The sequence below is a fragment of the Haemaphysalis longicornis genome, unplaced genomic scaffold, assembly GCF_048455015.1.
Source record: "Haemaphysalis longicornis isolate Haplotype H1 unplaced genomic scaffold, Haemaphysalis longicornis Haplotype H1 scaffold_9, whole genome shotgun sequence".
NCBI classification, from domain to species: Eukaryota; Metazoa; Arthropoda; class Arachnida; order Ixodida; family Ixodidae; genus Haemaphysalis; species Haemaphysalis longicornis.
In genome coordinates this window covers 76,524,035-76,550,970 of record NW_027526460.1, presented here as the reverse complement: position 1 = coordinate 76,550,970, position 26,936 = coordinate 76,524,035, and the positions used below count along the sequence as shown (strand labels likewise).

Genomic DNA, 26,936 nt, shown 5'->3' with positions numbered 1-26,936 from the left:
GAATGTAAAAAAAAAAATTCTATAGCACGTCATTCTTCGCGTGAGTTCCCGAACCTCGCAACCAGAGGCCGTGTGGCACATCCACCGCACCAGCAGATGTTTGAACGCAGCAAAAAGAAAAAGAAAAACGGTCTTCAAAAATACAGCAATAGAAAACACAAATCTTCTCTTTCCGCCATTGCCGACTGCAGCCTAGACTCCACAACAGGAGGGCTAACATTGTCCTTCGCAAAACTAATAAAGACGTCTCGTAATAATAAAACATGTGCAGAAGAAATAGAAAATTAATATAATGTGTGATTGAAGTCCCAGGCGGTGGGGGGCACGAGGCCGCAGATATGGCCAACGGGTCCATATGGCTCGCACAGCGTCGACGGAAGTAGGTGTCGCCCTCTCGGATTGGCAGGTACAGATACTCGGTGACAGCCGTTGGCGCAGGCTGAAGGCTGCTTGCACCAGTGGTCCATGACGCGTATGCTAACCTGAAACATTGACAATTCCTCCTCTCCTACGTTGTGGACTACATCCTCGACTCCATAACGTAGAACCAACTTCTTAACGAGGGCCTGTGGCCTTCATATTTTTTACCATAAAGACGTTTTATATTTCGAAGTCATGTACACAACGAAGCAAAAATAAAAGTAACGCGCGCCTCCAGGTATGTCCTTGAGCAATGAGAGGCTCAGCTGAGCTGAGATCGTTTACGGATCAGTTCATGTGCGCCTGTAAGCAAGATCCCGACCGAAATGTATGCCAAGGTCTGCATGCCCACATCTTTGCGTCCATGGTGTCCCTTGCTCACGGTGTTTTGTCTGCGCACATCAGGCTGTAGTCCCGGTTGAGGCGGGCTCTACGCGGCCGAAGGTGGACGACGAGTCTGACGGCTCACACTGCGTCCATTGGCAGTAGGCGCCGTTCCCCTGGGCGGTCACGGCATGATCCTTCCGCTCAGCCACGGGCAAGGTGGCCCAGGCTGAAGGATGCTTGCACCAGTGGTCCATGACGCGTATGCTCACCTGAAACATTTGCAGTTCCGTTGTAGGCGCTACACTTCTAATTTATTGCAAATAACTATTTTTTTGAAATGCACGCTCTCACAAGCATGTTTTCTCGTGGTTACGTCATGGACAGCTCAACGGCTCCCATAATACATAAAAATCTGTAGAGTTAGAAGTGAAAAGCTTTATGCCTCGCACTAGGGTTGGCTGTGGGTCGAGTTGGTACTTCATATTTAAGGTTTCTCTTCTCTGCTCATCGTTTTGCGCGGTTCCCTTTTATCTTTTCTTCTGCATACCAGTACACCGAGGTATAAAATGGTTCAGATTGATCCTTTATAAAATTATATTCCAGCACTTATGAGCATCATTTGATCGCAGAGTCATCATAATTCAATAATAAAATCACGTACTACCTTGACTATCGGTCCCGGACCGCCAGTGGACTGCCCGAGACAATTTCCAACGCGGGGCTCGCTCAATTTTCCCATGTACTTTCGTGGAACTTCAGGTCCTATGACAGTCCTGGAACTTCACGCGGACGGTCTAGGACTGCTAAATGAGCATGTCCCGCAAAAAGCAGTAACGGTAATTTCGCTTAAGTTGTTCCTCTCCTCTTGAGGAAGGCAATTTGTCTCCTCAAGCGGGACAATGCACCGTCGTTCGCCCCTCATAAATGGAAGGAGACGTGACGGATCGCGGGGCGCACTTCGAATTCGTTCTACGTACACTGAAGATGGCGGCGGACACGAACTACGCTTACACATACAGAGCCGTAGACGCAAATGTACCCTCGCGGCATCAGCGGCCGTTCAATAACGCAGAAAGCGCCGAAAGCGTGAAAACGAACTGGCCAGAGTATGCATTTTCTGTAAGACGATTTCTGACGTCACAGGTCGTGAATTGCGAAGCAGCATTGGAGGTGGTGGAGGGCCTACATACACAGTGTTGCGCAGTGTTTTGACATTTCCAGATCTGCACAGAGTTGATGAAATGAAAAAGGCTGTATTTACAAAAGTGACGTAGTCAAGAGCGGTCGCCTTTACCTTGAAGCTTTCGACGTGGCTGAGGAAGGCTGCCCTCGCGATGACGCCGCTCACGAGCACGACGAGCTGGAAGTGGCCGTCGGTGGGCGGCGCCTGCTCCACGCTTTCCGCCGGGCCCGGTTGGGGCTCGGTGCTCGCGGGCGCTTTACCCGGCGTCGACACCACAACTGGCCATTATGACTCTGGCGTCTGTCTTGGTGAACATCCAACAGAGCCGCTGTCACCGTGGCCTCCGAGCGCTACGCTTGATCTTCTACTTCTTAACCTGTCTTGCACGCGCTGCAGCAATCTCACGCGCTTTGTGCCCAAAAATGCAAGCAGCTTCACTGGCGCCAGCTTTAAGTTTTTAAAGACGATAGCCTTTCTTTGGTCTGTCTGTATCTCTGTTTGTCTGTCTGTCCGTAACTCGATTCAGCCACCCGGCCAAAGTAATACAAGGCCTGCGCAATAGTCTTATATAGTGACAGATAAATCTACCCGTCTAAGACCGGTGTAATGTTCATACTTGTCAACATTGTTGAAGAAGAAGACATTACGAAAATATAAGACAACAAATTCAATCAATCAATCAATCAATCAATCAATCAATCAATCAATCAATCAATCAATCAATCAATCAATCAATCAATCAATCAATCAATCAATCAATCAATCAATCAATCAATCAATCAATCAATCAATCAATCAATCAATCAAAAGTTTTATTTCCACCAATGTTCTTACACATGTGAAAAAAGCGGACGGCGAAAAAGCTGCAACAATGCAGCTTGACAGGGCACCGTCCGCCGACGCGGGAATGACAGCAATGACGACACAGCAATTTCCGGTCACTTACGACGTACATTGAAAAAATGATTATACAAAATTAATCAAACAGTGAAAATTTACAACTAAAAACCTACAAAAACAAAAAAATTATTACAGAAGTGATATTTGCAGTGTTTTTTTTAAATAAAAAATCATTCATGCTTGATTTTTGGGAAATTAAATACTTCATCAACTGCAGAAAAAAATTCACTCCGCCATCGCCTGCTGTCGCCCGCGCCACTATAGCTTCTGGCGCCATTTTAAGAAATCAACCTGGCAGCAGTTACGAAAGGTTCCACTAGATAGGTTCCACGTTCTGCTTGGAACGCACGCGGAGTAGGACAACGTGGTTCTATCAACGCTGAAGTTGGGCGCCTCGATTCACGCGCGTCTCCGCCGTACGACTAGCACGAACAAGATACATAAGGAAGACATACGGCAAAGACCTGGACGCAGTCTACACCGACGCGGCAACTAACAGCCGTGGCAACGCCTCAGCGGTGGTAGTCAACTGCGACGGGAAAGCTCTAGACTTCCTAATGAGCAACAAACAGAACATACCAGAAGCCGAAACCACCGCCATCCTAATGGCCATAAGGTGGGGCGAGCACAAAAAGAAAAATCTCACCATAATTACTGGCTGCACGAGAGCAATTAGAAACCTAATTTGCGGAATAATTCCTAAAACAGCAAAGAATATAATGCCTCTGACACCGAAAGGCAAACACAAAATAATATGTACCCCGGCCCATCAGGGACTGGAAGGAAATGAAAAAGCGGACTCCCTCGCGAGGCAAATCATGGACCGCGGGGAGTCTGAGCATTCATACGCCCTTCCTCCATACAGTGCGGCTACCGACCGACTCCGGTTATGCCGACTAAGCAGAAAAACAATGCCGACACCTCATCTTCTACTAGACGCAGAGGAGGCCAGAAATCTTAGGAAAATTCAGACAAATACCTACCCACATAAGTCTAGATTAGCACTCATGTTTCCGGATAAGTATAACGAAGAATGCCAGAAATGCCATCAGAAGGCAGACCTCTTCCACACTATATGGAACTGCCCGACCATAAGGCAACCGAACAACTACAATACATCAATAGAGTCCTGGGAAGCGGCACTGTCCAGCTCGGACCTCTCCAGTCAGCGAGAACTGCTGGAAAGAGCCAAGCTAGGGGCTTTCGCCACTGGAGTCCTGGAAATAGGATTCCACCCTTGACTCCACCCCCTCCTCCTCTACCTTTGTGAATAAAGTTTACCACCACCACCACCACCGTACGACAGAGTTGGCATCGAGACACCTGGCCTGGAGCAGTGGAACGCGGTAAATTTAAAATTATCTAAGCAAACCTTTGGCGCGTTTACCTTGAGAGGAGCGCGACGCAAGAGGAACAACATGAGAGGTGAGCGGGAAAGCGAAGGGAGGCATTTACTTGGCAAAGGTCGATAAAGACTATCGTTTTTTGTCGACATTTGCTTGAAAGGAGCAGATACGTGGCTAATCTTTTTTAAGTCTCTCTCAGAGAAGGTGACACGATGTCCTTCTGTATACCAGAAAGCGTATCTGGAACACAAGGCTAAAGAGAAAAAAATATTGTCGGTGCACTTAGGTCTGCTCACATGCATCGAAGGCGAAAGCATCATGGCTCCTCCTGGCGAAACTTATCAAGGACTTCTTTACAGCTACGTCGTGTATGCGTCTCTTTCTTCCGTATCACTTGATAGCATTTCGGCAGGCACATCGGCCACACGCAACGCCCCAGCTTCCCCAGAATCAAAGTCATGCGGGAGTAGCGTGCATCTGATCTACTCCCGTGCTATCACGTTCACCTGATACGTGATATCACGTCAAGCCCGCACGCACATTTTTTTTTACAAAATTGTTGATTTAATAGCCTTCTAAAACTAATCCGCATACCCACTTTGGCACAGATTCCGACATTTTTTTAAATGTTTTCACGTTTTACAGCGACGGCCATTTTCTGTACCAAGCAATGCCGGTTTTTCTCACAATCATCCACTTGAGGCTTTCGCCTCAAAAGCAAAAATTACAACAAGACTTAAATATAACCGCAGTGTCTAGAGTGACGTCCGATGACATTCGAACATATAAGACTAGGCAAGTTCTGGTGTCTGTCGTTTCAGTGTAGAGGATCCGTCTTAGCTTCGTAATCCCAAGGACGGAGGTTTCGATACCGGCTCGGCCTCCGTCGTTGTTTTTTGTTTCATTTTTAAATTGAACTATAATTTTTATGGCTTAGGTTAGTTTTGATGTTTTAAAATGATTTCTTTGTGTGCGGTAGGTCATATTATGTCATGTTTAGGTTAGGTTGTCTAGCTTTACGTTATCTAGAGCGATGTAGTGCCAGGCGCGGCAATTTTGTTGTAACATGCCGGTGGACGTCGATATAGTGGAATGCTTAATACCGTCGGACGGCACTCTAGACAATGCCAAATATAAAATAACACAGAACGCCTATGGCACTGATGATGCTGGAGGAACACAAGTGGACATAGGCATGGGGAATGAGGGAAGCAAATTTGATTTGAGCAAGGGCGGAGTTGTCGTCCATCAGTGAAGGAGGGTGGGGGTGACATAGTCCGGGTAGGGCCCGGTCCTGGGCAGACCTTCTAACGATGGGTATCAGCTCCTGCTGGTCGCTCGCTAGGGTGGGCTCTGGCCAGTATTCGAAAAAGAGTACGTATGTGTTTTCTATGCAGGTCCTGATGTGCGTGAATGTCGAAGGTGTCCACAGAAAATCAAAAATGGCTGCGAAGAAAGTGAGGAGGTTAACGCAGGAATGCAAGACACCGTCTAAAAAACAAGCACCGGATAACAGACAAAGGCCGAGACGTTGTATTAGAGAAACGGGAAATTATGGGAAACTTCTCACAGCCTCACAGTTATTGCGACAGGTATTTGACTTCTGCTCGATTGTAGCAGAAAACTTTGAACTAGTGAGGCGTAACTAAGGTAGAACTGCCTGTCCTTTCATTTTCGCACCGAGGGACCACTTATGGTCAGTTTTATTTTCACAGCGAAGCTGGATTAGGGTTATTGTTTTGTGTCCTCGAAAATGTTTTTCCCTCGAATTCGTCACGGACACAAAAAATAAATCATGCATCCCTTCGTCTAAGGAAATGTGATGTAGAATTGTCATGTTGTTGTAAGCCAGTGTTTGAATTCGCCATCAAATTCTTGAGTCGTGTGTTGAGTGATAGGTGAGGAGCAGAGCAAAGGAAGGATAGGTTGACCAGCTTCCACCTTTGGGATCAGGAGTACCTGATCTCCCGGGCTCGGGCTGCTAGGGGGCCTGAAGGCGGCCTGGACTGAGGCAACCACTTACTCTACTTTCCTCCTCCTCTATTTTAAAAAAAAAAAGAGTACGTGTTATTATTGCTCCTCCTCCTCTTTCTAACGACGACTATGGTTGAACGCGCAGCTTTCTCGTGAGGGATTCCATGGTTGCCGTCTGAGTTTAGACTTTGAGGGAAAGGAAAAACGTTCGTTAGATCATTAATGGTGTTATTTCTCGTTGTAGTAGTAGTTTCCTCTTTACAGGAATTTATGAATCGGCTTAGCATTCGCTGACTCGTTCAGCTTTGACTCTGACTGGCACGCAGTTTGGACTTCTCATCACACCGGCTTTGACTTCGATCCTTCACCATTTCATTCCGCACGAAGAAATGTTAGCGTTTAGCCATCGTCGTCGTTAAAAGGAGGGGTGCACGTCCACGGACCCCTCTTCAAATCCGAACTGCTTCGACGGTGTCGGCATTGCGCAGTCGGATAGATGTCGGCTTCGTATAGGGAGGAACGCAGGTATGATCCCGGCCATGGGAAGCGGTTTTTAACAGGAAAGTATTTTATTCCCGGATTCACGAAGATTTCGCTGACGTCATATCCGTTACGGAAGTGACGCCAGTACAGCGAAGAAAGCTACCTGTGAAGGGTGCACCCCTGCACACAGGGTCTTCTTGCGGGGAAGCAACCTTTAGAACCAAAGAGTACGTTAGCTTATGGTTGTTCATTTTCTGGTTTTATATTTGAACACGAAAGTGTTTTATGCCGGGATACACCAATATTTCACCCACGTCATATCCGTCACGGAAATGACGCCAGTCCACCTTTGCCGAAGCGACCCGCCAGCAGGACGTCGCTCGCCAAGCACACCCACAAGACAGCCAGTGACCCCCAAATCATGCTCAGCTGCAGATTTCCCTGCACATTTCACTTTGGTGTTTTACATACTGATTCCTGTGACAGAGGAATCAACACAGTTTTTTATTTCCCTTCTCCTACGATCATCATCATCGCCGGAGAAAGTTGGCTTCCCTGCAGTGCTATATCAACGCGACATACGCCATCAGTGAGACAATGAAACCTTCGCTTTAATAAACTGATCGCCCACCTGCTTCCTTCGATGCAAATATTGTCGGAAGACGATAGTATTCTGCCGCTACTGCCAAATAACACCCACTATTTTCTTCCCCTTCCACCACTCACGCTGTTCCCTCCTCTTTAGTTCCTCCTATGATGAATGCAATGGATGTTTACTCAGTTCAATCCGACTTACCGCCTTCGCACTGCTTGCGCGCTGTCTGTTGAGACCTTGTGTTTCTGTTGTGCTTGGAACAGCTCAAGATCACAGCTTTTGTTTTGCGCAATGGCCTTCTAAAGCGTTGTTTATATCTACTGTAGCAAACAAAGTCCCGCGTGCATTTCCAAATAAAAGAACGCTGCTTCTCTCAGTTATGTGCTGATGATTTGTCTCAAATAGGCCTACTGCTATCCTTGCGCTAAACAATGCTGACATGTAGGAGGCGTGCCACCAGATTTTGTAGTTGGGAGAGGTCTCGCCTCTATTAGCTTCGTGTTGAAGCGTTCTATCAAGGATTTTTTTTGGCCGGCCTGTTGAGTCAATGAACAGGAAGGGCAGACAGACGGACGAAAACTTTCGCGTTTACGCAGCCCAAGAAAGACTGTGATCTCTTAAAACGGAACTGCACAAAGCTCTCGGCTCTCTGCAAGGGGCGCTCAGCACCGAACCCCGTTAGGTGCGGCAAGATAACGACTTCGTCGTACTCTCCATGCTCCGAAGAGACAGGCCGGCGGTGTGTAAGACATAGTAATAATAATAACAATAATATTAATAATCTTCATTTTGTCAAGGCACTGCAGATACATGTGTGGGCCAGCCCAAACCAGAAAAGGCTTGTAGGGCCGCAGCTTTGTGGTGACGTAGCTTTGCTGACGTCAGAGAAGATTGTGTAACCTATTTTGCTTAACGTCCCTCCCATGGTGCAGGGGACGCTACGGGGACACCCGCCTTGTGCCCCGTACGGGATACGAGTAACTGTTATAATATATGTAGCCTTATTAGCAACCAAGGCTGCCTGAAGCAGATACTACAAAATCCAAGCGGTAAAGTTGATAACGGCATTTAGCTAATTATGGAAAAAATCAGTTTTCATGTTTTCGCGGCATTTTCTGGAACCTAAGGAGCCTCCGCCTCTGCACTGGGGAGCTATTTGTGTTTGCTGAAACGCGCTCGAATCCGGAATCATCTCATAAAATAATTGGGGGACGAGGGGGCCGAAGTAACAGTATTAGCTGTGATTACTATTTAAGTCGATCAAAGGTCTCCACTCAGCGTGGGCAGTGCGCGCTACGGCGCTACAGGAACGCAAGGCAACGGGACAAACCAGAAGCGCCAGAAGGTCGCCGCAAGTGTTGCGAGCAAAGTACGATAGATGGCGCCAGCTGCTCCGCAAAAGTACAATTCCTGCAATTTCAGTAGACGCTAGACCAAAGCAGTTGGGCGTCTCGCATCTGTTCGTGTCTCATATCTAAGCACGGGGAAAATTGAACAACCTTAGAATAACGCGATGCCAGGCGGTGAAATAATGTTCCAACTGCTTCTGTAATCGTGCAAAAGAGTTATTTGCGAGCTCTCCGTCAAATCAGAATGAGTGCACTATCGCAGCCTAGGCTTCTTTCGCGCCACCGATGATACCAGGTTTGGTTCCCGAGTTTGCCTGAGCTGCTTGCTTTTTTTGTCAAGAAGAGTAGAAAATTAAGACGATAATTGTAGCGACTCAGTCATGCACATACCGATGTTTTCAAATATGTATCTAACGCTCGGTCCGTGGTGAATTAGATCGGCCGGTGCGTAGGCCGAGGAACCAAATTGTACTGCCATACGAAAATTAATAAATAAATGGGTGCTAAGTTGTACACGCTATGTGACACTCTAAACAAAAACGAAGTGCACTTTGTTTCCACAATGGGGGTAAACATACAAAGCTTACGTGATCATTAGAGCCCTAATATGTACTGGATATGCGGCTGAGGGTGCGCTAATTCTTTTGGGGTACTGGTTTATTCAATTAAAAGCGGTCTGGCACGGGTTGTTTGAGCGGGTCCTCCCCTGAACGAACTGGTGTATGTGCACAAACCCTATTGCGATCACCATGAACTGGCCCATGAATTGCAGGTTACAAGAACTCGCCCAGTTATTGAGTCTACTGAGAACGACCAGCATTAATTTGTTTATTTTCTCTTACCCTCCCTCCTCATTCCTTTCCCCCATCGTGACCAGTGGTCATCCTTTTCTATTAAAGGTTGTCTCTCTCTCTCTCTGTTCCCATCTACTGCATGACGTTTCAGTAAATTGTCCGCGAGTTTTCCTCCCCCCCCCCCCCCTCTCCATTTTTTTATTTTGTGACTGATATTTCTGGTCTTCAGCTACCAAAATGCGCACTTTCCACTCTCGATGGGCGAATTAGTGACAGCAGTATCGTATTTGGCATAATGGGAGTCAAATAAACGTACCTGTTGCCGTGATCAAGGGAGGTGCGAGATACTGCGAAGTTTTGATTGTAAATGTTGCGTGTCTTAAACTCGGAATGCTTAAATAGTTAATCATTATGTATTTGTTTCTTTTTTAAAAAAACATCACGGTCATTAGGAGCTTTAAACGGTACATTCTTAACAAATAGTTAATAACGAGAGACAAAGACAAAATGCAAGTTGCCCTAGATCGATAGATTAGCTCACCGAGAACACGTATGCATACCACTTTTGAGCGTAGCTTTTCTAGAAAAGGGTAATAAACAGTCCTGAAGGTCAAGAACACCTGGCCGCACGTGCCCGAGCAGCGGCGACAGCTCGCGGCTTTCTGGACTGAGAAGAGGCCACCCACCTTTCTTTTTTGTTTACTAAATTCAGCTCAAATGCGCATTTTTCTCGTTCACCCACTGTCGCGAGCGATGCATCAGATTTGCGGAGCCTCGACGTCTGTTTAATCTCACTACAGCAATCAGCCTCTTGGCAGTGTCCCGAAAACAAAAAGTAATGGAAAAGCTTATACAGAGAACGCACACTGCTTATTGCATTCTTTTTTCAACTCGGTTGCCTGTGTTTGTTTTATAGCTATACTTTTTCTCTCCTTGCCTTTCACCGCACCTTTTTTTTTGTCATGGGACCCTTCCCCCACTACAATTGCTACCAATGAAACCCTGCGCACGCCTGTATCCCATCACAACTTGTATAAAAGACTTCCGCATGGGAAACATAAAACAATGGTATAATATGCAGAGCGAGAACAACAAATTATGGGACGACCTGCTGTAAATTCGTACTAAGTACAAAGCAAGTGTCGAAAGTGGCTTATTTGTAGGGTAGCAAAGGATCTTGCTTGTTCGCTTTAACGTGCACGCATCAGACTCAGCCTAAATTCGTGCTTGCTTGCCTAGGTTAGGGTTTTTTTCTTGTGGTCGACAATCCTAGTGCTTGCGTACTGATTGATTGATTGATTGGTTGAGTGATTGAATGATTGATCGATTGATTGATTGGCCGACTAGACTGACTGAAATGTCTGAGTTTACTAGGCGTTCAGGCAGCATTGTCTTATACATCGTTACAGGTATGGGTCTCTGTGGGGATGTAGCACTGTGCTGGGCTTCAGAGACGCGCAGAGATTTCTGGTGGTTCACACTTGTAGCGCTTGCGCACTATATGCCACTAAAGTATTAATGCACGAAAAATTATCTCAAGAAACTTTAAGGATAACGATGTTAACAATGGCGCCAGGAAGATCATTACAGAGAATCGTCAACCTTAGTAAGGCTGGCGAGTCAATGGCGTCAGTTATGCTGGAAACTGGAGCGAGTAAAAGAAAACAGAGAAAGAAATCAAGATTTTAATTAAAAAGAAGGCACACGATCGGGTAAAATACGTGTCTTCAAAAATAGATTAGGCACTTGGTTGTTTGCGTAGTCATACACATTCGCATACGGGGCGGGAGGCTGCTTGGGTGTAAGTAGGTGCACCGTGTACGTTCCTCCCCTCTTCCCCTCAACCCCCTGCCTCTCTGAGGCTTGGGACAGAAGCTGAGGGCGCCAGCGTTGTTAAAAAAATGAACGTAGCTCACACTATAACGCGTGAGACTTGAAGGTAGCGAAGCTGTACGCAGCCTTCACAACCATCACGAAGGTTTAGGTCCACGATTGCAGCCGATTTGGTTCTTCTTCGCTGCCGCAACAACCTTTACTCCATCATTGTTGCTATAAGCGTGAGTTTCTTTTATTTTTTTGGAAGTTGTAATCACTGAACATCACCTTGGAGGGGCGTACGCTACGACGTGCCTTTCTCGCTCCGAGCAAGTGTTGCCACGATTACGGCGAACGCTGCAGTTTTTTCTTTTTTGGTCAATCGTGGCAAATCTTCCTAAGTGGGCATGCTTGGCTCGACAAACGTGCACCGAGGACGCTGGGCGGTCGCCACGAGGCACGCACACACGAACGATCGGCATTTTCTTGCGGACACGAAAAATGACGATTTGCTAAACAGCTTCGTGGTTAAAAAGACTTTAGGAAGCGCGAGCTCTTTTTTCATCGCGCACTGAGTCACTCGTTACAAATAAGAACTCAGTATTAACAATCCTAATATAAAACAATAAGAACTATAAAAGCAGGCTCCTTGGATATTAAAAAAAAAAGAAATTTTGCCGCCTTCTCTATATGTACTCAAACAGAGAGAAAAGAAAGAGAGAGAAAAAATGCAATGACCACACAACCCGCCAGGGCAGTTTGCGGAAACTTGTCGGAAGAGTAGGTTATAAATAACAACGCCTGATACACACATTCATTACCTTAAAAAAAAAAAAAAAAAACCCGCAGCCAGTCACCCCGAAGCACCACGCATATTCGCGCCCACGCTCCCCCGAAATGGCATCGCGCGTAAAGGTTTCCCCGTAAATGCCGCTCGCCCATTTTGTTTGCTCAGAGCTATAGTCAGCTGCCTCTGTCTTCGTGAAGACTTCTCAAAGGAAAGTGCCCCCTCGCATGCGCGCGTGATGGGCGCGGCTCAGTCGCGTAACGGGCTGGCCGGCACAACACGCGTTTGGAACGACCGCGCCGCACAGCGCCGAACACTTCCGTGCTTCCTGCCTGTCCATCGATCAAGTAACGCGCGGTCCCGTTATGTTATGCCATGCTGTCTGCACGACCACGAACTGAAGCTCGGCTCCTTGCTGCCGTTTGAAAAGCGACCTAGACGGCTGGGAGTTCCACCGAAGCCTCGTATTTGGGAAACAGAAGTCGTTTTACTGCGCGCGCCCTCACAGGCTTGCGTCGTCCACTAACAAAAAAAAGTGAACTGTGCATACCGCAACCCAGCAGAATTGGGAAACATTTGGCCTATTTAGGTTTTAAAAGCATCATGCTCCAGTACGAAAAGTTTTCACGAAAAGGTTCCTAACAGAATAGCTTGCTTATTTTACAAACATATATCTTCTGTTGCGAAATAAAGTAATAATTTACATAGGGCACAAACACGCCATGCTACTATGCTTCGGCGAATTTTATTGTTTAGGGGAAAGAGGTGAGGTTAAAAAAGGACTGCGAAAATATAATAAAATAATAACGGTTCTCATGGGGTCGAAAGTTAAAGGAAGTGGAGGAGGACGGATGTCGTCCGCCCGATTTCCCAGTCGAACTTATCTGGTCTGCGGCGCACGCTGGCCTCGCGGTAAGCGAGACGGTCCACAAGACGGCTCGAGGGCTTCCGATCCCAGCCAGGGCTAGTCACGTTCCCTGCCACGGGGACAGATCTGCCAGGGACACACTAGCCACGTACAATCAAATTACTACACATTAGCGCCTTGCCCGCCATAGATACCCTTCCTCCCATTCCCCACTTACCCATTCCCAAGAACACACATTGCGTCTTCTCCAGGCAAACACCTTCCGCAATGCGGCAAAACGTAACCTTGTCCACCCGCTCACTATAACTTTCCAAACCCTACATGTGGCGCTATCGCCACATTTTCTCACATCGCTTGTGGGTGCCCTGAAGACCGCTTTCCGCGAATTTCCTCTCAAGCGCAGTGGAAGGACTTGCTGGAGAGCTCGGACCTAGAGCTGCAAACCGCCCTGGTCAACGCAGCTACCGAAGTCGGCACCCGGCACAATCTGGGTCGCAGAAGGCTCACTAAAGTGTTTCTCTTCCGAGGAAGTTGCGCATAGCAGTGAGCAGACGCCGTTGCCCGCTTGGATTCGGCGGTCTAGGGTACAGCCATCGGTTAGATTCGGTGAGCTGATGACGATTCGTGCTTTTACCGCGTGTACAATGTGTCCAGCAGATCGTCTACGGCGACAGACCGAGCTAGACCAGCAATTTTCGGCGTACGGAAAAATTCACAGAAAAAAAGGCATAAGGCCTCCATACTTTGACATAGAACGCCTTTATATTGCCCCTGGAAGAAAAATAGGTCTTTCCAGCAATGCAGTTGTATTTGGAGGCGAAGCTGACTTTAAGGGGATCAGTGTTCACTTAGTCTTCGTAAGCTGGCTTTCCTATATGAGGGTTTCACGGTGTAGTATGGCCTTCTACTGAGGGAGTATAGTTACAGCACCACTTGATACTCCTCTCCACCGCCGCCGCCTCTTTTTTGAGTCGTGCATACTCCTCGCCACGCGCGATGTCGCTTTCCCCCGCAACGCCGCGCGCTCGGACACCCGTGCGGCGCACTATCTCCACCTCCTCCACCTCTTCCCATCTTCCCCTTCCCCAACTACGGCCATGTGGCCTTCCCCACCCCAATAAAGGTTATTCAGTTCAATTCAGTATATCCTGGGCCGGGTATGGAGTAGTCGCACTAAAATAAAATGGCCTTGTCTCTGCCCACCGAATGTGTGCGTCCTTAGTCTGTTAGGTAGAGATCGGGCCACTGCCCGCGTAACTAAACCTAGCTAATCCCGAAAATACTTAAACCCCACCATAGCAAATCCCGCCAGCTTCGCTGGACTCCTTTCTCCGGCGAGTAGAGAGAGAGAGAGAGAGAGATAATAAACATTTATTGATGAGTGAAAGTGCTCACAACAGGACACTAGCCCAATGGAGGGCATCCCTATTCGGGGTAACCACGCTGCGGCTTGCCGTCCAGGCCCTCTTTACAATGTACTGCAGGTGTTCAACGTCCGCATTGGTCAGACGAGCCATCCACTGCTTAAAAGATGGGAAGGGGATAGGTTGTAGGTTTGGAATTTGTTGGCACTCCCATACCTGTTGGTACAGGGTGCCGGGCGTGGGACAGAAATTGCAGAGGGAGGATACTGAGTGGGGTAGATAGAATGAAGGAGCGTGCTTTGGTGATAGTGATCTGTCTGCAATCAACGAAGTGTGGTGTCTTCTTGTCTGGTTAACCGTGGGTGATGTGGTGGCAATTTTCTTCTGCTAAGCCTATAATGTGACAGGACGTCTGAATACCAGAGAAGTGGGTTCGCTTTGGTGGCAGCGGAGAACGTTCCCTCTCGAGTGATGGCCCGGTGTATACGCGCGGGCAGCGGGTGAGCTGCCTCATTACCGTTAAAGGATTCATGCCCAGGAACACAGACGATTTCCATCTCAGGTAGCGCTGTAATGGTTTTGGGAATGTTCATTGCTGGTCTAGTGATGCGCCCCCGTTGATAACTTCGACATGCCGCTTGCGAGTCAGTCAGTATTGTGATGAAGTCCTTGCTAGTCGTGGCAGACAGGGCAATCGCAACTTCCTCTGCAGCTTCAATTGAGGTTGTGCGTGCAGTCAGAGCTGTCATTTCCTGACCCGCCGCGTTAACAACGCAAACGACGTGTGCTGGTTGTTTGGGATATAGGGCTGCGTCACTGCATCTTGTTGGGTTATTTACATACTTTGAATTCATGAATTTAGCTCTAGCGTTGCGGCGTGCCTTGTTCTGAACAGGGTGCATGTTTCGTGGTATCGGTAGAACTCGAATATACATGTCTAATCAGCAATGAAACACGTGTCTTGTGGTCTTGCATGGGTGGCGTCGCATAACCTAGCTGCTTTAAAGTAGTCCTTCCCGTCAGAGTGAACTTCAGTCGTTCAAGCTGGGAGGTGTGGTGTGCTTCAACTGTCTCCTCCCAAGTAATATGTATTCCCAACAGGAGCAACTTGTTTGTTGATGCCTTTGATGGCAGGCCTAAGGCGATTTTGTAAGCTTGTCGAATTGTAGTATTCAATCGTTTTCTCTGTTATTTTAAGGGCGAGACAGGGCGTGCCATATGCGATCCTGCTGATGAGCAGTGCTTGTATGATGCACAGGGTATCCGACTCTAGCAAGCAAAACCTTCTGTTTGACACCCGATGTATGAGATGCATTAGCTCGCTGATAGTACAATTGAGAAGAGCTATGGTATGCAGTCCTGAGCAATTTTTGGAGAATCATCATCATCACCAGCCTATCTACGCCCGCTGCAGGGCAAAGGCCTATCCCATTATTCTCCAATTGCCTCGGTCCTGTGCCAACAGTGACCAATTTACCCCCGCAAACTTCTTGATCTCATCTGCCCATCTAACTTTCTGCCGCCCCCTGCAACGCTTGCCTTCTCTAGGGATCCACTCTGTTACCCTTAATGACCAGCGGTTATCTTGCCTTCGCATTACATGCCCTGCCCACGTCCATTTCTTCTTCTTAATCTCTACTAATATGTCCTTAACACGTGTTTGTTCCCTGGCCCACTCCGCTCTCTTCTTGTCCCTTAATGTTACACCTATCATTTTACGCTCCATTGCCTGCTGAGTCGTTCTCAATTTAAGTTGAACCCTGAGCCTCCAAGTTTCTGCCCCGTAGGTGAGAGTTTCTGCCCCGTAGGCCTTGGAGAATCACAAGGCCTAAAATACGGAGATGGGGCACGTAGGCAACTGGTTTGCCTTGTATTCTGAGTTTTGGCACACGGATGATTTTGTTCCTCTGAGTGTGTTTTTCGGAGATTAATGTAAGCAGAGCTGATTTCTCTGGGGAGAATTGTGGGCCTCGGGCTTGAAGGTGTACGTGAACTTTGTCGATGGCTAATCGCAGGGCGTATTGCTGCCCTTCCATCGATCCCGTAGGAGCCCAAAGGGTCAAGTATCCCGCATAAAGCGCATGCCGTAAATGCGGGATGTCATGGAGTATCCGAGGGAAGTCTTTCGCGGCTATATTGAATAGGAGCGGTGATGATCACCGAACCTTGCGGAGTGCCCCTTGGTATCGTTTTAAATGTTGTTGAGCGGAGGTGCCCTATTCCGATGGTTGCTGTGCGTCCTGTAAGAAAGGCCACAACATAGTTTAATAGTCTCTGTCCACAGTCACTTGATGCTAGCACATGAATGATGGCTTGGTGGTTGATATAGTCAAAGGCACCTTTGATATCTGAGGTTAGTATGCGTCTTTTCTGCGGATTCAAAAGCCTGTCGATTATTTCTTATTTAAGTTGCAGCAGGATATCTTGCGTGGATAGATGGGGGCGGAATCTATATATAGTTCTTGGGAAATGACCATATACGGGAAAAGATGATTTTGTGCCACGTGTTCTAGTAACTTCCCAACACAAGATGTGAGGGAAATGTGTCGTTGGTTTGCTGGAGCTAGTGGCTTACCGGGTTTTGGAATCAAGGTAATGTCGGTGTGTTTTCACTGGGATGGGAGCTTGCCGGTAATCCAGTGTTCGTTCATGTATTCTAATGAAGCCTCTAACGCAGGGGTTTCCAAATTTCGTAGCAGCTTGTTTCGAATCTTGTCCTTTCCTAGTGTAGTATTTCGGGTTAAGTTTTGGACAGCTGCTTCAATTTCAGCTATGGGGAATGGTGTATTCATTTCATGATTGGGGCCACCCATGTATGTTTCATGGGGTATGGGGGTCTTGACACTTGTATCTTGCCTTGGTTTCTTTAATTCTTCTGGAAGATCTTCTGTGCCTTGATAATTTTGAATGAGACACTTTAGGTGGTTCGAAGCGGCTGATTTGGTTTGCTTGCTACCCATTAGGGAGTGAAGGAGATGCCATGTGTGACGAGTTGCGAGGGTGCTCTGGAGTGTCGTGCAAAATTGAGACCAATTTTGTTGACTGAGGTGCCTTGCAGAAGTGGTGGCTTCCTTTGTAAGTTGAGCAATACGGATACAGTTCTTTCAATTTTTTCTGCGTTTTTTCCCCCGCTTTGCGAGACCCGCCGGGTTTCCCAAAGGTGCATAAGGTGGACATCTATGGCCGGGCAGTCCTGCGTTAGCATTCGTTCCTTAGTCTGTTTTTTTGCTGCTTCCAGCATCTGCTCCGTCCACTCTTCAATTTCGTCGATGGGGCCTGTTGGTGTTGTCTCTCTGATTTTTCGCCAATCAGTAATGCGGGCTGTTCCTATTTTCCGCTGTTGGGCTCTGTTATGGGGAGCAGCAGCTGGATGGTGTAGTGATCACTGCCCAGCGTTTCTTCCAGGCATTCCCATATGGGTTCTTTAACACCGTGTGTTAACGTAAAATCCGGTGAGGTGTCTCTGGAGGCCCTATTACCAATTTTGGCAGGAACATTAATCACTTTGCACAAATGTAGAATATTCTTTCGGATGGTTTCGTATAGCTGCTGCCCTTTTCTGTTATTGTTTAGATACCCCCAGGTAGTATGGTGTGCGTAAAAATATCCTACTATTACGAGGGCATGACATTTTGGGCGTTGTTTTACTGTTCTGAAGAGGAAGTCGATCTCACCGAGTGGTGGAGATGGAGGACTGTATATGTTGAGGATGAAGAGGCTTACTCGTGTCGTCCTGGGTGGGATGAGTTCGACGAGCGTATAATCCAATGAGGTGGGAAGGGAATGTGTTTGGGCTGTTTGATTTGCCTGGATGAGGATAGCCGTCATTGCCTTCAAATCTTCAGTGTATGTTTGGTATCCCCTGAGCTGTACTTGATCTGTTTCCACTTCTTGCAATGCAATGATTGTCGGTGCGTGTTGAGATGCAAAAAGTGATAAAGCGGCAATTACACTGCCAAATTGTGGTCGGTTCAGTTTCGAGGCTTTTAGGGTTCGACACTCTGGAAAGGTTCCCATTCATCACCGGTTGCCATTCGGCTGGGTGATTATTGGTGGAATATTCACCGCGTGGAAAGGCTTTGTTTTATTTACCCGAGGCTTGCTGTCGGTAGTACGCAGTAGTTTCACAGAATATGTGCAGTGTTATTTCTGGCTGACTGAGCAACGTTAATACTCTGGATGATCACCTAGAGCACTGTATCTGCTGACCCACTCCGAATACTATGGATGGCGGTCTGTCATTTACTGTGCCAGCTGTGAGGAATGACCTTATGTATAATGTGATATTTACAGTTAATATGAAGAGGTACAACTCGATTACGCCACACGGAGCCCAAATGTCATCCTCAGGCTTAGGTCTGGCATGAGATAAGTAAACAAAATATTGGAGTGTACGAATAGCTGAAAGAAATCTCTTGGGTACGCACAGGTCCCTTCGCTGCTTCCCGAGGATGCGGCAGGGCAGGGCGGATACAGCATAAAGCCGTTTAAATTAGGTCTTCATCCTCAACATAACGCATCTATTGAGCCAAAGTCTGTAACCTGTAGTCCGTACTACGCGGCCCCTCGACGCTTTGCCGCATGACCTCAGGGAACAGATTCCGGCCTCTTCCTTTCCAACGATCCTCTCCTGAACGTGAAAAAATAAAGGAACACTTCGGCTTTCAGCTGTTCGTTTCGTGTTCATCCCCGCCACGGCACTTGCTTCGTACAATAATGGAATGGCTATTCCCGTAACGCCCTCGACCTCGTCAAGGGCGACGCTCAGTCGCCGCGCCAAAGAAAGAGAAAGTTGCATCACGAGGAACACCGGAGGACGTGCCCCCTTGCAACTCCTTCAATGACGACTCGTGTGACGGCACGCTACTCCACACCCCACCCTCGCCGCCACCTCCACTGCTGCTTTTGTCGAGGCTTCCACGGCGTCTGTTTATGTGATTAGTATGGATGCACGCGGTAGGGACAAGGGCGCGATGATGAGTCAGGCCTTGCGTGCCTCGCGCGCAGTGCACCCTCCCGTCCTTCGTCTGACGCCGAGGACGAGGTCTCAGTGGTCTCATCCAACAGCGATAGGAGCCCTCACTCCCGTAATAAGTGGCAGAAGAAGCAACGTCCGAAGCGGCAGCCAGCTCTTCCGAGGGGGAGACGAATGCGGCATTGTCCGCGCGCACGCGTCGGTGCGGTTGCGTGTCAGGGGCTGTGTTTTCCGCCGGGGAGTCATGACTGCCTGTGTTTACACACGCGGCGTCGAAAATTATGTGTTTTGTACGGAAATGGAAGGATGCGGCGACGCAGCTGCCAATTAAGAAGAGCCGAAGAAGCAGCGGTCTTCTACACGTACGGAAGCGTGGAGGTTACTTTCGCCTTCCCCTCGGCCGGAGGTCAAGGAACCTTAACCGGCAGCGTAAGCACAGACGCTTGGTGAACGTCCCTCGCTTTCTAATGCGGCGTGTTTCATGGACGCTGCATGGGCCGAGATGTAAACATACTGCGGAGCTTACCAAGCGCGCGCTGAAGCACCGGTTTGAATAGTTAGTCTTCTATACGACGCATGCTTTCTAGCCGGAATCGTAAATCGTCTTCTCAGTTTATGTACTCCAAAGGGCGCGTCCGAGAGCGCGAAATAAATATTTTTATATGTGAATCAGGGAATGCTGGACATTTTTTTCTTGTCGTCCCTTTTTCCAAGCCGTCTTCAAGTTTCGCCTATACCTGCAGTCGCAAAAAAAACATTTGTACCACAAAGAGAACATGGACGCGAAGCATATATCGGGAAGAGTTTTCCGAAGTGCTATAGCATTGGTGGCGCAGCCCCGCCGCCATGGCTCATTGGCTAAGGCATTGTGCTGCTGAGCAATGGACGCGGGTTCTATTCCCTGCCTCGGCGGCCGCTTTTCTGATGGAGGCGGAAAGCAAAAACGCTCGTGTGAAGGACATTTCGGCGCGCGTTTAAGATTCCCAGGTGGTCAAAATTAATCCTGAGCCCTCTACTACGGCGCGCCTCATCGCCTGCGTTACGTCGGCGCGTTAAACCCTACAATCAACTACAAAAATCATTGGTAGAGCGGTTCATACTCATGAACAGTGTTTAGCGCCGAAGAAAGAGATATAAAAATAGAGAAAGCTTTAATGAATACTAGAGGGGTTAATCCCACTACCGGCGGGGCTTGCTGCTTCAGATGAAGATGTCAGGCGAAAGAAAAGGAAACATGAAAAAAAAGAAAAAAAAAACCCCGAGGAATAAACTATTAAGACGAGCCTGATGTTTTGATGTCGTGGCACCCGCCTGGTGGGGAGTTTCCTCTAGAACGGGATACCCTGTCCTGTGCTAGCCACCCGGGCCCTCTCCACCAGGCAATGCCGGGAGGAGAGGTCGGGCTAGAAATAATAAATAACAGAAGGGTCAAAATTAGATAAAATAGTGCACCGAAGATTTAAAAATAACTTACAGAAACAAAAGGAAGTGATCTAAAGACCTCAAGGTTAGGGAACACCGGCTAATCCTGAATAAGACAGAAAAGCCAAGAGTGCCTTTGTTCCAAGTTTGATTACACCATAGTCAAAGAAAGTAATTCTATCCTTAGGCATATTAGAAACGAAAGTTAAGTAGATAACCAGGAGTATACCAGCATTTCTAATTGAGAAGTACACGTTCGACTGTTTTTTCTACAATAAATTGGCCGCGTATCTGCTCCTTTCGTTGCAAATGTCGTCAAAAGACGATAGTCTTTATCGACTTTTGCCAAGTAAATGCCTCCCTTCACTTTCCCGCTCACCTCTCATGTTGTTCCTCTTGCGTCGCGCTCCTCCCAAGGTAAAGACGGCACAGGTTTTTTTTTAAAATCATTTTAAATTTCCCGCGTTCCACTGCTCCAAACCGGGTGTCTCGATGCCAACGCTGCCGTACGGCGAAGACGCGCGTGAATCGAGGCGGCCTACTTCAACGTTTATAGAACCGCGTTTCCCTACTCCACGTGCGTTGCAAGCAGAACGTGGAACCTATCTAGTGGAACCTTTCGTAACTGTTGCCAGTTGATTTCTTAAAATGGCGCCAGAAGCTATAGTGGCGCGGACGACAGCAGGCGACGGTGGAGGGAATTTTTTTTCTGCTGTTGATGAAGTATTTAATTTCGCGAAAGCCAAGCATGTATGATTTTTTATAAAGGAACACTGCAAATATCACTTCTGTATTAATTTGTTGTCTTATATTTGGGTAATGTCTTGTTCTTCTTCAACAATGTTGACAAGTATGAACACCGGACTTAGACGGGTAGATTTAGCTGTGACTATATAAGACTATTGCGCAGGCATTTTTACTTTGGCCGGGTGGCTGAATCGAGTCACAGACAGATAGACGGACAGACAGACATACAGACAGACCAAAATTTCTGGGTTTAAGTAGCCCAAGAAAGACTATCGTCTTTAAAAGTACAACAACCGGGCCAAAACGGCGTTGAAAGGAGGCGAGATGAAAACGCAACAAAGAAAAAGAAAGGAAAAGACGCTGTTTTGTGCGGTCGGCAGCGGTGGTGGCCCGCATTAAATCGCGCACGACCGTTCAACTCACCGGGTATGCTTCTCATTAAGCAAAAAAAGAAAAAAAGATTACCATCCTCTTCTAATGAAAGTTGAGAGAAGCGCATAAACTTAAAATGCGTGAAACTTTCGCTTAAAGTTATTATCAAAAACTCCAATCGCAAACGAACAACTAACCCATGCGACGATTTTTCGCGCACTAAGTAAACGCATCTACGAAAGATGTAGACGTGTGCCGATACGTGGTTTATGAGATGAAGGTGCTCTATACTTCTCCATCATGATCCATTATTGTGCTATATAGAATTACCATTCCTTTTCGCCGATTTTCAAGTAACCATTTTGACGCAGTGAAACCCCGGTTTCACGAACGTGCAGTGGGTCCAGAGATCCTATCAAAGCTTTGCGGTCGACCAACTGGTGCATGGGGAAATGAATGACTTTTTTCAAGGGACGCCACCTGTCCCACTACACACTAAGAAAAAAAGGAGTCCCTGTGACCCTCTTTGGGGGGTATTTACTTGCCACAGATTTGACTCTTCATCGACCCCCTTCGCAGAGTCACGCTACTCTTATTGAAAGGGGGTCACACGGACCCCGTCGCAGTAGTCACAGTAGAATATGGGTCACTACCTCCTTAGAGTCAGCACTGACTGCCACGAAAGAAAAAAGAGAGTCACGGGACCCCTGCCTGATGATCATCGCGACCCTGTAACAAGAGTTGTGAGGACGCCCCTTTTTAAAGAGTCCCGTGATGCTTATGGCGACAGAGTCGTGGAAGTGTATGGGTGACCTTCCCAGAGATGGTCAGTAATACTGCTGGTGGAATCATTGCAGTATACGTGCAAGTGCAATTTTAGCCCACATGCATGCAGCTTCATGAGCAGTTTCATACAAGTATAGCAAAGCAAACCAAAAGTATTTGAAAATTATTTTATTAAAGACGAAAGTGATACACATTTGAATGAAAAGCCAGCTTAGGGTATCACAGCTGTTTTAAATTACAAAATAACTAGAAAGCTTGCTAGAAAGCTTTCGCTTTAAAATTAGAAAGAAGCGACGTGTGCTTTCGGTGACACGGACGCACCCGGGCCGCGCTGCTTAATAATCAGCTGCTGCTAGTGGTTACTTCACAACGGCCGACGGTTTCGGTCGTTTCCCCCGTTTAATTTTATTCTACTTCGTCATAAGTCCTAGTTCGCTTGTTCCAAGAATGTCGTTGAAACTTGTAAAAATGTCTGTGTTCGTACGTCAATTTTCTCTTCTATAGTGGCTGTGTATTTTGCAGTTTTTCAATATGAAAATGAACCCATAATATTTTGTTTAAACGAATTTGGCTAACGACCAAACATACCAAGTGTCTTTATGCGATAGATTAATTATATACATCGAATCCTTCTGTATTTTTTTCGCCACGCGAGGCAACCATTGAGCCGCCTCCAATGTTGCGCAAATCCTCCACATGGGCATGTGCTTCCTTGGACGGCGATTGACCATAGCACTGTACCCAGCGGTATGTTTCCTGCCGTCTGTGAAAGCCTTTCGTAGTTTATTACATTAAGTGCGCGCCACTTTTAACAAAAAAAAAATAACGTGTACGCCAATATTTCTTTAATGGCAAATTCTCTGCTCTGTCCTCATTTGAACTTGCTAATTCAGAAACGCTGTTCGCGCCGCCAATGCGGCACAGCTTTTCGTTGTCGTCATCGCATTCTCCATATTGATTCTACAGCAAGGTAGCAAGGCAGTTCTCGTCGATGTCTGCGATTGTTGATTGACGAGGGACAGACTTCATGTTATCTCTACCTCCGTATGACGACGAAATCGGTGGCCAACCAGAACAGGACTCAGAAGCGTGCGCTCAACGCCTCCAGATCAGTCGGTGAACGTGAGTTCCGTGGCCGTCCTCAGCAGCGTGGAACGGACCAGAAGTTGGCGCTGGCAGCACGGCTGGGCGGCGTGTGCATGGTGTGGCACGGTCCCCAGGAGGGCAACGTCGGTGTTGGCGCAGAAGCCGAAGGCGATGCCCAGTTCACCTACTTTCAGCGGCGCAAGTTACCTCCTGAAGACAGTGCCCTCTTGGCAGCAAGCATACAAGTGCCAGCGACGAGCCTATTGCCGTCAGGACCGCACCAGCGTCACCTCCCAAAGCAGCCTCGAGCAATACCTGTCACTGAAAACGTTGTACGAGGTGCTGCTGTACGTATTCTCGTGCTCACCAGGGCAGGTCGACTCGTGCCGGTAGGTATGCCGCCGCCTGAACGAAATCTCCAACGAAGAGCCATACAAGAGGCTCTTCCGGAGGGTATTCGAATACGACTAACCTCTATCCCACCCAGCAACCTGGAGGTGCTACTTCGGAGCAGCCAACCAAGCAAGCCGCCACAACCCGGCCACGCCCGTGAAGAAAGCACGAAGAAGCTGTAAGAGTTCTGCCGGCATTGGTACCACAGTCGCGGAGTTGCGCGCATCCCATGATGTGGAACATCTACGAGGGGGGCATCCGGGTGTTTTTCGGGAACGTGGAAGAGGACCTCATCGCGGGCAAATGCGTTGAGCGCTTCACAAGCACTGAACATAGGAGGCCACTGCTTCGAGATCCGCGTACATTTTTGATGGAACTATAATTTTGTGTCTGAATATTTGATTAAATTTCACTTCGCTCTCTACTTCTGTTCTGGTACTTCATAACAGATACATCTTCATCCAAAAAAGAAAAGAAATAAAAGCCCCTTTCTTAGGAGTAAGATGGTTAAAACGTGAAGCTTTCTCCCGTGGTACTTGAGTCGCAGTCAAAGTTCGAAAACCAAACTGCTTTTAATGTGTCGGCTTCATAACGCGAGGAACCCCCGTTCGAGGAACCCCGGTACAGTTCTTCCTGTACCGGCTCGCGGATAAGCGTTTTTGTCCGCAAGTAACCCGCCCCGTATTCAGAAAGGAATGCACTCGCTTTGGTATTGTCGACGAACTTTTCCTTCGTGATCTCCAGCTCCTCGATCCTAAGGACTAATATTTGTATGTGTATATGTATTTGTATTTATTGTTCCGTTTGGGCAGTACAATACAGAAATGACGGCGAGGCAAAGCAAAAGGATGTATACCCTCCTGATTAGTGTTCACCCCGTTTGAGCAGCAACAGAAGCAGCTGTAGTGCACAAACAGCATACAATATATAAATAGTCTTCATACATACGTAGAAAAACAAACACATTCCACTTCAATACCCGTAGGACAACGTAATATATAGCAACCACGTCATAATAATTTTTTAGTAAGAGCCCACATCAGCTCAGGCAACATAAACCAATACAAGGAATCACGAGGACAAAGATGGCGCTTTAAAGTACTGGAAGATGCAAATTTGCATCATTGTAATGATAACTCATTCGCGGAACGAAACACCATTCGAGCAGCACTTTTGAATTTGCGAACATTCCTGCAACTCTAGGCAATTAAAATAACATCAGGGTAGTCATTGCAAAGCTTCATAATGAAATAGTCCATCATCTGCATGCCGTAATTTGTACGTGGCCTATCTACAACAACATATGTGTGACGTAGCGAATACCCAGTAGTTCTATTTAAGAATTTATTAAAGAATACATCGTAGTTTAAGAAGACTTGCTTGTAAACAAACAGCAAGTTTGAGCGAAAAGGTTTCTTTTATATCTGGTATATTGTACTGCATCATAAGATTCCCCGAAGTAATATACAGTATTTGTTTGACTGGTTTAGTAAGCGAATGGCTCGGCGCTGCAACACAGAAAGATTATCAATATCACATTTGTTACCGATACCCCATAACAGCACACAATATGTAAAGTGTGAGTGTATAATAGAGTAACAGAACTGCAACCTAAACCAACCAGGTAAAAAACTATAAAGACGGCGTAGCATGCCGACCCATCGTGCTACCTTTACACGAATATTGTTCATGTGATTTGTCCAGGAGAGGTGTTTGTTGAATGTTACGCCTAAGAATGAGTGGCTGTTGACGTGCTGTAGTGCCGTACCGCAATACTGAAGCCTTATTTCATAGCTTACCATTTTCCGTATTTCATAGCTTACCATATCTAAGGACTATCCTTGGATATTTAGATATCTAATATCTAAATATCTAAGGACTTCTTTGCGTACATCCTCTTTTTTCAGCTTTATGATTATTTCACTTCATTTTTATTGCCTTGATCGCTTCCCCTACGCTTCCAAGTTTCCTATAGTTTGTCCTCAGCCTCCTGGTTCTTTTCCTCCACTGTGTGTCCACGCTTTTCGTGTAAAGACGCCGTAACACTCTGTTCGCCCATCTCGGTTTGGGTTCGCTGCGGTCGGTCCCCTATTTCACTTTATTCCACTCGCTCATAAGACCATATTTGGTTGGTCCGAGGAAGCCTTGGCCTAAGCTGGAGCTCGTGGAAGTAAACACAATATTTTGTTTCTTTAAACAGACTAGCTATCGATCACGTGAAGGGTAATTACCTACGCGATTGATCCCGTGAGCAACCTTCGGAGGTATCTGGTATTATTTTCGTCACTCGAAAGGACCACTTAGGCTGCCCCAAGGTGGGTCAATCTTGTACATGGGTTTGTGTTTCATTACAGTTCAACATTTTCACTACGGGAAATGACCATGGACCTTATATTTCTACCCACTTTTTTTTTCTGTCATTGGCACACGTTTTGCGAGATCTTTAACGTAGCGTGATATTTAACAAAATTACTGTGTTCGCCCTCATTTATTTTATCCAGGCCCCCTGCTCCTTCCTCATTTTATATTGTACCTCATTTTATATTGTACCGGAGAGCATTTTCGCAGCGACAATGCAGCGTATTTCTTCCTTGTCGTGTTCGGATTCTCTATATTTATTTCTGAGCAAGGATGATTGGAGCTCTTGTCAATGTCCGCCGTTGCTGATCGCTGCGGGGAAGACTTCGTGTGAACTCGGCATACGGAAGGGGACCAGAAGAGCAGCCAACCCGGACAAGACTCTGACATTATGACCCGAAACCTCCGGGCCAGTCGATGAACCTGAGTGCTGTGGTGGTCCTCAACTGCGTGGTGCGGGAGGGAACGTTGCGCTGGCATCGCTGCTAGAAGGAGTGTGTGGCATGGTCTCTACGATGACAGATCCCCGCAGAGTAGCGTGTAGGCGGGAACATGCCGGCAAATCTCTCCGCTTTCATCTAATATAGAGCTG

The 26,936-nt window shown here is 47.2% G+C and overlaps 1 protein-coding gene across 1 annotated transcript; it reads right to left on the bottom strand.

Annotated features, from left to right (window-relative positions):
- Nucleotides 1–651: 651 nt before the first annotated feature.
- On the bottom strand, nt 652–4,145 carry LOC144153266 (uncharacterized). The gene is made up of 3 exons (XM_077684917.1): nt 4,112–4,145; nt 2,042–2,208; nt 652–1,016 (listed from the first exon to the last, which is right to left on the bottom strand). The coding sequence occupies exons 1-3, from the start codon at nt 4,143–4,145 to the stop codon at nt 822–824; spliced, it is 396 nt and encodes a 131-aa protein (XP_077541043.1). The 3' UTR covers nt 652–821.
- Between the last annotated feature and the right edge of the window lie 22,791 nt (nt 4,146–26,936).

Excerpts from the sequence above, each read along its gene's own strand:
- LOC144153266 (XM_077684917.1), bottom strand. The coding sequence starts at position 4,145 with ATGCCAACTCTGTCGTACGGTGGTGGTGGTGGTG. Across the intron at positions 2,209-4,111 it reads GTACGGTGGTGGTGGTGGTG|TTGTGGTGTCGACGCCGGGT; the intron begins GTAAACTTTATT and ends CATAATGGCCAG. Across the intron at positions 1,017-2,041 it reads GCCACGTCGAAAGCTTCAAG|GTGAGCATACGCGTCATGGA; the intron begins GTAAAGGCGACC and ends CAAATGTTTCAG.